The following is a 13,232-nucleotide window of genomic DNA, read 5'->3' on the forward strand; positions in this document are numbered from 1 at the left end:
ACGAGCATAATATTGATACTGATAAACGCAGGGAACAAGACTCTGGCTTTCTCCGTCTTCTTTGAAGCTCTTATGAAATAACAAGAGAGAAAATACTGAAATAAGTTCAACAGTATGATGAATAAATATTAATGGTAACACTTTACAATAAGATGCCATTTGTTAACATTAATGTATTAACGAACATGAATGAACAATGAACAATACATTTGTTACACAATTTATTAATCTTTGTTAATGTTAATAAAAATCGAGTTATTCAATGTTCATAGTACATTAATGTTTACAAACACAACTTGTGATTTTAACAATGCATTAGTAAATGCTGAAATTAACATGAACTAAGATTAATAAATGCTGTGGAAATATTGTTCATTATTATTTATGTTATTTATATATGTTAACTAATGTAATTAACTAATGTTAACTAATGAACCTTATTGAAGAATGACCACAGATGAGGCATTAAGTGCATGGCACTGTGACCAACTTAACATTTTACAGAGTTTAATGTAGCAATGTGGTCGCTCAGTTTTTCAAGATCCATTTTAATCGTGTAACTGTTCATAGATTTGAACAAAGAAAGAAATGAAGTGTTACTACGCACAGGCCGTATTGATTGCAAATACAAAAATAAGACGAGTAAAGAAAACGCGGTACTCATTAAAATAATCACCCTTTACTTAAGTATATGAACACAGAAAACCACTGTTAATAGGTTATATAATATTTCCCAGTCTATGACTAGTAAAATAATAACAACTTACTCTGATGAACACAACTCTCCTCAGAGTAGCTGCGAGTGCTGCGTCTTCTTCTTGTGTGACAGGTGTCAGAGTTAAGGCACGATACTGCCACCTGGGCACTCAACCAGGTACTGTTACCAAGTATTTACATGTGGTGTCATAAGAGAACTGTTCATTTTAAATATTGCGGTTATCACTAATACCGGTATATCCTCATACACTAAATTAACACGATATCAATAATTGTTTATTTGAATATCACGGTTATCGTCAACACCGGTATATCGCGACAGCCCTACTGCCTTTACATTTATTTTGAAAGATGAAGCTTGTGATTATGGAAAAGGGTGTTACATTTCAGACGATTGCTTGCAGTATTCTGCTAATCACAATGCACTTGGTCAGTTGGCCAATCAGAGCAGACTCCGCTTGTCAGAAGAAGGGACTTTTTAGAAAATGACGCGTCTGAGAGAGGCAGGGCATAGAGGACCTACAATAATGTACAGTACTTGAAAAATAATGTGTTTTTTGAACATTAAAGCATTTCAACATATTGTGTTTAGGGTTGGGTATCGTTTGAATTTGAACGATTCCGATTCTGATTTCGATTCCTTGTTTCGATTCTAGTTCCTAACAATTCTCGATTCCGATTCTTTTAAGAGGCAGGGTCAAAAAAAGTTTAGGATATTTTAAATGATCTAGCTAACCAACGGTCTTTCTGAAGGAAATAGTCTGACCTTTTTCATCAATTTTAATCCTATGAACTTTAAACTTTTTTCACAGACACGCAGAACATGCAGGATTCATATTTAAATAGACTTTTCCGGCTTAATATTTACAGATACTAGTCCATATCGCTATTTGATGTAAGTGCAATGACCAACCTCTGATTAATTCATTCAAAAGTTGGCAAATTATCTGACATTACGCGTTAAACTGTAAATTCAGTTTTTATGACTGGATTCCGCGATTCCGTCCGCATTTTCTGCATCGCGGAAATCATAGGGTCTTACGATAAGAAACAACTTGTAAAACCCAGTATAAATTAGCAGCAGGTACAGTATAAAATCAGAAACAGTTCTTGTTTAGGAAAATTATCATATCTGCCTCCTCAGGCAGGATGCCTGAGCGTTCTGGACAGATAACTTTATTATCTCCTGCTGTGGTGTAGAAGAAGCTTGAACTCATAAACAGGAGAAAAAAAGAGGCAGCGGAGGACGGTCGGCGCAGCACGTCAAAGACGGGGCACATATTTATTTCTACTGCATGAACTCGGAGGGGCATTATCATGTTCAACGTCCACCCTCCCACGAAACAATCTTAATGCAAATGTTGCATTTTGCAGAGATTTCTTTCTGTTTAGGAAAGTGAAACCACACTTAAACTCACTCGATTATGCGAACACTTCTGGTGTACGCCTCTTTGTTGGTGTTCAGCGGTTTCTTCTTCTTCTGGTCGGCGGACTAGGAATCAAAACTAGGAATCAAAATTTAAACTTTTGAACGATTCCGGGAAAATCGCAAAGCTAGTCCCGGTTCCAATCGATTCTCGATACTCGATACCCAAGCATTAACAATAATTGTATTACACCAAACAGACAACAGACAAAATAATGATCTTTAGAAAAGCATGATGTGACCCCTTTAAACTTAAGGGTGTTCGATTTTTTTTTTTTGCTCTGTATGGAACCTGAAGAGGATCCAGCAAGGCTCCAGTGATGTCCTTCAGATAGGCCAACACTAGTGTCTCAGATGAGTTCATGACCACAGACCTGACAGGTCTGTAGTCATTAAGGCCAGTGATTTTGAGTTTTTTGGGGACCAGAGTGATAGTGGAGAATTTGAAGCAGCAGGGAACTTTACACTGCTCCAGAGATCTGTTGAAGATCTGTGTGAAGATGGGGGCCAGTTGGTCAACACAGTTATTTAAATAGGTAGTCTGTAACTCCATCTGGGCCTGAATATTTCCTAGGCTTCTGTTTTAAAACATGGCTCACATGTTCCACACTGATCATAAATGCAGGTTGAATCACAAGGGAGGGGAGGAGCAGAGTTGCAGGAGGTGTTGGTGTATGTGTGAAGTGCAGATCAGAGCGGTTGTGGGGTGTGAGTCTGGGCTTTTCAAACCTGCCGTAAAAAGCATTTGGCTCCTCTGCCATTTGTTGATCCTCCAGAGATCAGGGGAATGGTGATTTGTACTTTGTGATGATCTTCAGGCCCGTCCAGACAGACATAGGATTGTTGTTTAAAAACGGTTATACTTTCATACTTTTAAAACTTTCAGCCACTCTAAACTCCCTTGTCAGTCTGTTTCTAGCCTGGTAATACAAGATTTTATCCCCGCTTCTGTAAGCACCCTCTTTGGCATGATGAAGCTGCTTGAGATTCCCAGTAAACCACAGCTTATCATTACTGAATGATAGAAATGTGTTCACAGAAACTGATAATATAAAGTTACAGTATCTGTGAGCTCAAATAGATTGGTGGCTACAGCTTCAAAAACATTTCAATTAGTGCAATCAAAGCTGATCCCGCTCTGCTTCATTAGTCCTTTTTTTAACAGTCCTTAATACAGGTTTAGCTGATTTCAGTTTCTTCTTGTAGGATGGTGATTGGTAGGTGAGTAAGATAAACTAGAAAGTGATTAGAGCGCACTGTGGAACTTTATTATTTTCTTATCAGGAATGCAATATTTTTTTCTATCTTACTTCTCGTCAGCTCTCAACGGAGGTGGTCGCATTTCTTTCCTCTCCTCCCCTGCCTTGTCTGCTTCGCCTGTCTCGTGTCTCGTCTACTTTGAGAGACTCTCTCTGCACTGCTTTCCTAAACTGAAACATGGATTTGATAAATTGGTCGCTCAACGCAATTGACACCATCTTCTCGACGAGAAGCTTGGGTTCAGGGGAACCTGACTGCCCTGCCGGAACGTTCGCAGCTGGCTACACGATGAACGCGTGGGCGAATTAGCGGGTCATGTGTCTGGCGGCTCTTTCCGTGGAGGACATTGAAGACATCTACCTATTCGGAACCATGATAACAGGTCTTCTGCTGATTGGATTCTGCTGATTGCCCTGGGTTATAGGAAAATTCAGAAGACGGGAACAGCTGTCCAAAGCCTCACAAGGCTACCCGTCATGATTGAAGCAGTGGGCAGAGGGGTCAGCATTGAGACTGAGACTATTAACCGCAATATGGTTAACATCACGGTGAAGCTCACGGCTTTGGAAAGGAAATTGGAAAAAAGGAAAAAGGAAAAAAGACAATCATAGTGACAGTTAAATTGGAATGCGGCTACTAGACCAAAACAACTGGTATCTTATCTTCTTTCGGCTCCACTCCCAGCTTGGCCATGGCTGGATAACAAATTTTCCCCTTGGAAAGCATGGCAACGAGACGCTCTGCGTTCCTCAACCCATTTCCCACAAGACACCTGCTGACTGTTGTTGACTCTGTCTAGGACCTGACCAAGGCTGTCTCCATGGCAACTTGCTGTGACACTGTATAATCTGCGGACTGAGGCATCGAGAGAGAATCGCAACTCTCCAGGCCTACTAATACACAAACTCTTACACATATACAGATATGCACCATAGACTGTATAAAAACATGGACGTAGTGTCCGTGACGTCACCCGTAGACTCCTGAAGAGAGTTTTTGAAGCCTAAAGTGTGCAGAGCGAGCCGTCGCCATCTTGGCAGCACGTCACCGCGCGACTCTCCCGGACAATCGAAAATGGGCAAAAGGGCGGGAGCTGGTTGCTAAAGCCACGCCCACCTAGCGCGACGGCTGTGACAGCAGTGGCAATTCACCTGTCACTCAAGTGGCCACACCCTTAATTATGCAGAACTTTAAGGCTTAATATAATTTAAACGGATGAGTTATAAAAAAATTCACCCCCCTCACAGTTGTCATGAAGGGCAAAATTAGCTATATAGACCAAAATAATTTTTTGCACCAGGCTGAAAACATGTTTTTTTCTGCTGTAAAGTTGGGCATTTTAACATGGGGAGTCTATGGGATTGACTCTCTTTTGCAGCCAGCCTCAAGCGGCCAGTCGATGAATTGCAGTTTAAGTCACTTCCTTATTGGCTTCACTAGAGAGAGCGGAAGGTTGCCGCTCGATATGCACTCACCTCCCCACCCCAGTCCCTCGCCTTCGCCGCTTTGTACCGCCAGTCTGTCAAGCGGGTCCGTGACCAGCGCTTTCTAGCTGCAGGGTAGGGACGACTGCTGCCTGCACTGGATTACCTCGACCCCCCCCCAATTTCCGTCCCCAGTTGCAAAGTCGTGTGTTTATGGTGTATGTGCTTTTGTTGCCGAGGTGTTTTTTTCATGTTCCCATACTGTACTCCCAAAAGGAGCATAGTATGGGTGTTGGGGTTTTTTCTCCTCACTTTCCTAATATTAAGCTGTATTTCTTCCTCAATTCCCTGTCTTCCTGTTCTGTCTACCCCATTGTATGTATGTTGTGTATGTATGGACAGGTTGATGGCTAATTTTGCTGGTACTTGTGACTAGTGACAATAAAGGGCTACTACTACTATCATAAAATGTTAGAATGGAATAATTGTTAAATTTGTCATTAATGGCAAGATATCTCATAAAGAAAACTTTGCACAGTTAAAAAGTAATGATGTTGTGTTGTCCCTTCAGGTTTCATGAGGTTTGTTATGCAGCCTATACTGGTAATGTAAGGTATTGTCCTAAAGCGGAGAACTGGTTGCAGCTACTGCCAGAATGTAAGTCCCCCACCCAAGGTTTAATTCCCAATAACAAAAAAATATTATTTGAGAGATTATCAAACTGTTAAACTATTATAGCTGCACTATAAAATATTGTGTTCGTTAAAATTTCATTATTAAGCAATTGGGAAAAAAAACTATTCACACTGGTTTTCTTGTCTTACCCCTATTTACTGTGTTAGGTCGATTTCTGCCATTTACATTTATTCATTTAGCAGACACTTTTATCCTAATCAACTTACAAATGAGGAATAAAGCAAGTGTTTTATTGGAAGCAGGCAAATAAACACAATAAGTGCCTGTAATACAAAGTTTCAAACATCTTTCAGAATAGAATTCAAAAGTGTGAAAAACTGTGCATTGTTTCAATGTGTTAGGCCTTAAACTTTGACTCTACTAAAGCATAAAAATTCCATAAAGTGTGTGCAGATATTGAATAAACATGATAAATTCACATACTTGTTTCTACAAAAAAAAAAAAAATTCTACAGCTGGTTATCCGATTTTGAAACGTATGTACTTTTTCCTCACAAAAAGAGTGCATACTTTTAGCGCATAGTATAAGTGGGCAAATTGGGACGCAGCATAAATCTCATTGTGATATGTTTTTGGATAATGTTAATTATATAGCATATTTATTTCTACAGTATCAACCAATTCAACAGGAGTTACAGACATTGAGTTCTATGCTACATCACTTTACTGGTCAACTATCACATTGTGCTCCATAGGGTGAGTACTGGTAATGCCATATAGCTATGCACAGTGCTACATGTCTGTCTTACCTTTTTTATTATCCAAATATTTTTTAATTGTTTGTCGTTTTCTTTGCTTTTTAAGAATAAAGATTGGAGTTTCAAATCATATCATCTTTATAAACTATAAAAAAAAAATCAATGACATAATTATATGCAAGTTCTCCAATCATGGTCTGTTTTAGTGCCCACATTTCAAAATACAAACAAAAAGCAGTGGACAGAACCAAGTCCCTGCCTTACATCTTTTACAGTAATCAGTTACACTCATTATGATGTAATTCACAATGAGGAAGAAAAAATGTGACGCTACTTCTGTTTCATTGTCAATTTTAGAATGACAGGTATAGTGGACAAATGTTATATTTTAGCCAAAGCTGCCCCTTTACCCATATTGAGTGTTAAAATATAGTGTTGATAAAAGGTGCTGTATGTAAGAATTTTAATGGATCATTCACTTTTTTATTGAAATGGCATAGTGCACAATTAAATATTGTACTTTATATATTCTTTGCTCATCATAAGATATTATTTTTTATTATATTGTATAATATATTGAACAGCTATGGAGATATACATGCCACAAATGTGGAAGAGGCCACAGTGGCGTCATTTGTGATGGTGCTTGGATTGCTTTCCTTTGGAATCAGCATGTCTAACATGAGCTCAGTTATAGCCAACATGGTTGCACAAAGAGGAAAATTCTACCATAGAGTGGATGCTATTCTTCATTACATGGTTTGTAATATGAAGATTTAATTAATAAATCTGTCTGTTTCTGCTAGTAATTTTATCCTTATTTCCCCTTTTAATCAAAGAGACAAATGGGATTATCAGAGGAAATCCAGGAGTGGGTGCACAAACACTATTACAATCTTTGGTTCCACCAGAAGGGGCGAAACATTGCAGGATATATGGATGATCTTCCGTTTGTCCTGCATTCAGATGTTTCAAGATGTTGTTACAAAACTGTGATTGAAAATGTGAGGCATCTAATGAATGAACTGAGGCTATAACACATAATAATAATATTAATGTGTTTACTGTATGAGATTAAAAAGACTTTTGATGTAATTCTAGGCTAAGTTGTTCAAAAAAACAGAAGATGGTTTTAAAAGGGCTTTGTCGCTGAAATTAAAAACCTGCACATACAGCCCTGGACAAATTCTGGTTAAAACTGGAGAAATTCATCAGAATATGTATTACATTAAGCAAGGACTTGTACAGGTATGCCTAAATATCTTCAGAGTCAACTGAGGACCATAATTTTAGCTTTTAGTTTAAGTTCAAGGTTTTTTGAACATAATTTGCTCTATTTTTCAGGTTCTTGGTAAAAATCCTGGGGATGAGATTGCAAAACTGCTACCTGGCTTATTGTTTGGAGAGGTATGACACTCAGACCCAATGTTCACAGTGTTACACATCTACAGGGATTGAATAAAATAATGGGAAACACCTGGGAAATAGGCAGTTTTTATTTAGAATTAAGCACTATTTGCCTTTAATACACGATTCTTCTTAGTGTTCGATGGTCCCTATCCTTCACTTTCAGTTTTTTAATCACATATTGTCTTTGCTGTTGAAATTTAAACGAGAGAATATAGACAACGAAAAATGAATGTACCGTAGCCTACACAGATGATATTAAACCCCAAAATAATGGGTGTTGACATTATTTTGTCCAACCGTTGTATGTTATTTACTCAAAAATAATAAATCAAATATACAAAAATATACTAAATAATTATATACTAAAAAATATTTTAGTCACAAATACTTGTTTTCAAACTGAAAATATATCATTTGGACAATAACCATCTTTTTTTTTAGTGATGACAAAACAAATTTCAGTAATGTAAAAAGTATTTTGGGGGTTCTTCTAATAGGCAGTACTGTACTGTTGGATTTGTTTTGATTTAATGCATTTTATTTTTTCATTTTGTTGTTTAATTTTAGGTCCATTTGCTGTATGAAATCCCTAGAAATGTTACAATATGTGCATTAACAAAATGTGAAATTGTCATTTTGGAACGCAAGGATTTGCTTTTACTCTTTGCTGACTACCCTGAAGGTAATAAAAATGTTTTATGCTTTGAGATTTATGATGTTTATAAGAATCATCAGTTACAGCACACTAATGGAGTTTCATATCTGGTTCCACTTTATATTAGTTGGCCTTAACTACCATGTACTTCAAAAATAAGTACAATTTACTTATTGTGTTCCATATTGTATTGAAAAACCGCTAATGAGGTGGGATACAGGTAAGGTTAGGGACAGGTTTGGTGGTATGGGTAGGTTTAAAGGTGGGTTAAACTGTAAGGGATAGGTCAACTGTGTAATTATAAATATTACAGAAATTATTTAGGTATTTTTAAATATAAGTACATATGCAAAAACGGTGTATGTGCAAAAATGTATGTGCACAATAAGTGTATTATATCAAATCGGGGCAGCTGTGGCCTAATGGTTCGAGTTTGACTTGTAACCCGAAGGTCGCAGGTTTGAGTCTCGGTGCTGGCAGAAGTTGTAGGTTGCCCTTGAGCAAGGCACTGAACCCCCAGCTGGATATAGCTGCCCACTGCTCCGGGTGTGTGTTCACTTCTCATTGCTGTGTATGTGCACTTGGATGTAGGGCTGTGAATCTTTGGGTAGGCAGCGATGTTAATGGCTGTACAATGGATTACAGGAAATTACTGCAAAGCAAATTACAGTTAATTGCTGTATGTGAAATACAGTAGTTTGTAGTATTTTTTTACAGTAACATTGAATTTAACTTGTAGTTTATTTTACAGCAATATTTTGTAATTTCACTAAAGTACAGTATTTACCTGGCAAAAAAGTTGCCAATAAAGTCCTGTAAATATATTTTACAGCATTTATTTGTAATTTCATTATATTACAGTATTTAACTGGCAACAAAACTTGCCAGTAAAATCCTGTAAATACCCCTAAATACAATATGATGTTGTAATAATTTAACAATGAAACTGCTTTAAAGAATAATTTTAACAGTAAATTTTAAAATACGTATATTAATGCATTATCATGAGCTCTATCTTAATACATTTACAAATGAATAAAAAATGAATAAAGTCAATGATGTTGCAAATAAGTATTTATTAAAACTGGCAGAAAGAAATTGCAAGGCTTTTACTGGTAAAATAAAAATGTCAGTCTTTCAACAGTTAAAATCTTATCATAAAAATAACATTGCATCACAAATAACTACAAATACATGTTAAAAAGATAAGCCATACTCAGAGTAGAAAATGCTGGAATCAACATTAAATCACAAATTCTGTTGTTTGAGCTTATGTTCTATTAAATTAAGAATATTCCTGCAAAAGAAAATTTAATAAATACATACTGAAAGTCCATCAAGTCTTGTATCCAATGAGTGTTGTGATTCCAAGAAAACATCTGCACATAAAAACAAGCAAAAGCATCAGGATAAAGTTAAGTATTGAATGAAACTAGCTCAATAAAATAAATGTCAAAATGCCACTTATACAATACAATCAGCATTTACCAGTACTTAAAATGTTACTCCACCCCAAAATTAAAATCTTGCCATTAATCACTTACCTCCATGTCGTTCCAAACCCGTAAAAGCTTTGTTCGTCTTCAGAACACAATTTAAGATATTTTGGATGCAACTGGGAGGATTGTGGCTGTCCCACTGACTGCCAAGTAAATACGTCAAGGCCCAGAAAAGTATTAAAAAGACATCATCAGAATAGTCCATCAGTGGTTCAACCGTAACGTTATGAAGCGACGACAATACTTTTTGTATGCAAAGAAAACAAAAATAAAGATTTATTCAACAATTTGCCTCCTCTATGCATCAGTGTAGCGCCATTTTAGCGAGTATTTGTTGAACTGCAGCTGCTGTTCTGTGTCAGCTGGGTCACATGGACACGCTTTCTATGTTTATTTACGCTTTGATTTGAACGAAAACAAAAATAACATCTTTGTTGAATAAAGTTGTTCTTTTTGTTTTCTTTGCATACAAAAAGTATTCTTGTAGCTTCGTAAAATTACAGTTGAACCACTGATGGCAGATGGACTATTCTGACGATGCTTTTTATACTTTTCTGGGCTTAGACATTGTTCATTGTTTGGCAGTCAGTGGGACAGACGCAAGCCTCCCGGTTCTCATTCAAAATATCTTAAATTGTGTTCTGAAGACGAACAAAGCTTTTACGGGTTTGAAATGACATTAATCACTGTTAATAACGTTAACAGTGATTGACTAAATTGTCATTATGGAGTGGAGTAACCCTTTAAACTAAGTAACCTTTTTCGCAAATGAAATTACTTAAGTAAAACTTGTTACCTTTTAAAAAATTCAAGTGTGCAAAAGATGCCTGCTCCCGGGACGCCAGACTGAAGTTGTAATAAGACTCCAAATCCAGCTACAAAGTTGAGGTATGAATTCATAACCATCTGACCCTCAAATAGTCAAAAGCCACTGGGTGGACCTGAAATTAAGAAATATAAGCAATAATGTAACCTACAATGCAGTATTTCAATATAAAAAGTAATCTAAATTACAAGTTTATCAAATTATTTAAAGAATTAATACATTACCTAATAAAATCAGCTTCAGAGTCATGAGTCATTCATTGAACCGATCCGTTCAAAAGGCTGAATCATTCAGCAAAAACACCGCTTAGTTTTGATTTGAGAATGGACAAAATAGTTTTGATTGGATCTTTGTTTGGAACTATTTTCGTTGGTGAAATAGAACAACATTCAATATTGTGTCTAGAAAGTAAGTAACTTGTTGACTAATTGTTTATTGAACTATGTATTTGCAATCGTGATACTCACGAAAACAGCTCACTTGTGATGCTACTTACATCATATGTTATAAATAAACTCAACAGTTGAACATTTACCTCATGTATTTTCCGTGAGTTTATGTGTGCGGTTAAGCTTGTTTTGATGTTGAATGAAACGTTAATATAATCAGAATCAGTCTCGCGTTTCGATGCTTCTTCGTCTTTTTTTTGTTTTGTTTTAATCAGGCTAACTTGTCCAGTCGGGCATATAAAGATGTCTTTCACTTATTATAGTAAGGCGTCACGTCAATATGGGACAGTTGAACACATATAAACAAATGAAATTTCACATATTTTGCTGATCGTCAGTTATTTCGACAGATAGTAGTTACTATGACAATCGTTCGCATTGGGCTTTATGATAAAAGTTAGGTAAACAGTACTTTAAATGCTCTCAATTAGAAAATGTAACTTCCAAAAATCGAAAATTTGGCCTAACTATGCTATGATAGCAATTCCCAGTTAACTGCACAGAAGTTACCAAGGCCACTTCTCTAAATGTCAGGATAGGAGGCTATTGTGACATGATATCGCTTATACATTATAAGTATATACTCAACTAAATATAAAAAGGATATATTTCTCAAGTATTATTAAGTGAACTTATCAGTAATTATGAATAAAGCCTCTTATCTTCAGTCGTTCTCACGCTGCTCCAGTCGGCTGGGTTTCTGATTTGAATGATGCACGCGCAATCCCATAATGCCACACTACAGTAAGTTAGTGTAAAAAGCAGGAACTACAGTGACAACACCTGCTTCTTGTAAATGAATTACAGTTGACGTGTAAATATACTGTTAACAACTGTAAAACCTTATTTGACCCATAATGCATTGCGAATTACAGCTGCATCTTGTAAAATGTTTATACAGTAAAATTCTGTAAAAAATTTTTACAGTGTATGGCATGACATGGCATAAGTAAAAATGTATGTAAGCCAAGATTTAAAAAAAGAGCTTTAAAAGTATTATGTATCAACTAACATTTTGTCACACCAGGGGTGTAGCCATCATTTCTGAAGTGAAAAATGTCAAATAAAATCATTTTATGTATGTAGCCTATGTATTTTCATAATGTTTTTAAAATGAATTCTCTTCTTTTTTTATTACGTTTAATTTGCTGTAAGAAATCAAATACACTGCTCGACAATAATACTTTGTAATCGATAATTTTTTCCTAATTGCAATTTTATGATTGTTTTATATAGGCTACTACATTTATCTATTATTTTAATTTTCTGCACAGAAAATATAATTTATAGTTTCTGTACTGTAATAAATGTCAATTAGCACTGCATCATTCATAAATTTTATTTGTGTTTTTTTTTCTTAATGTTTCATCAGTTCATTCTGCTTTTATTCAGTTTAGCTGCAGATATAGCCTGGCACGTCTATGAGGGCGAGATAACTTCTCTTTCAGTGTGTAAACTTCTTTATCTCATTTATACAGAATAAAATGGTATAGTAGCTGTTGTAACTTTTCCTCTCCATCATCGAATGATTCTGAGAGAAAACGTGCTCGATGTCTGTTTCTATAGCAACAAACGCTACTTTCATGCATCTGATTTTCAGATAAACCTTGCGCTCTTGTTAATGATGGGGTTATTTTAAGTGTTTCACTCATATTTTCGGTTCATCAGCATTGTTAAAACACATTTATCATTCACAGGAACTGTGCATATAATTTAGACACTTTCTGCTCCGTCCATGCAATAAATACGCAGCTTTCGACTGCTCAGGTAATGTCGTCAGTATGCAGAGAGCCATTAACAAACTACAGAAAAGTAAAGCTACTTCACTTTAGTATTACGGTCCATGAGTTCCATAGATCGCAGGTGTGCTGCGTCAGAGAGGAACGGAGCGCGAGCGCAATCCTGTGACAGTCACAGGTGCTAAACAGTGGAGCGTGTGAAGGACAGATTAGAGGCACGATTCACAAACACTCTTCAAGGTCTCCATTAATTTTGCGTGTAGTAATTTAATGTGTATATATTTTGAATACACTGAATCACTATAGAAATCGCGATTCATTCGATTCTTAGTGTTTTAAATTGATTACTGTCCGAGATCGGCGATTCACGATTCAAAAATCATGTTTCAAGATCGATGCATATGAATCGTCAGGGTTTGTAATCGATGCATCG

At 36.3% G+C, this 13,232-nt stretch overlaps 1 protein-coding gene across 1 annotated transcript in view; it reads left to right on the forward strand.

Annotated features, from left to right (window-relative positions):
- cngk (cyclic nucleotide-gated potassium channel) overlaps positions 1–13,232 on the forward strand; it is a 97,130-nt gene that overhangs the window by 21,661 nt on the left and 62,237 nt on the right. Inside the window, exons 5-11 of the mRNA XM_059545002.1 lie at positions 5,399–5,484; positions 6,135–6,219; positions 6,806–6,980; positions 7,061–7,225; positions 7,323–7,469; positions 7,566–7,628; positions 8,199–8,313. Coding sequence (XP_059400985.1) covers positions 5,399–5,484; positions 6,135–6,219; positions 6,806–6,980; positions 7,061–7,225; positions 7,323–7,469; positions 7,566–7,628; positions 8,199–8,313 — 836 coding nt within the window. The remainder of the gene's footprint in view (positions 1–5,398; positions 5,485–6,134; positions 6,220–6,805; positions 6,981–7,060; positions 7,226–7,322; positions 7,470–7,565; positions 7,629–8,198; positions 8,314–13,232) is intronic.

Source organism: Carassius carassius, chromosome 4 (genome assembly GCF_963082965.1).
Source record: "Carassius carassius chromosome 4, fCarCar2.1, whole genome shotgun sequence".
In the NCBI taxonomy this organism is placed as follows: Eukaryota; Metazoa; Chordata; class Actinopteri; order Cypriniformes; family Cyprinidae; genus Carassius; species Carassius carassius.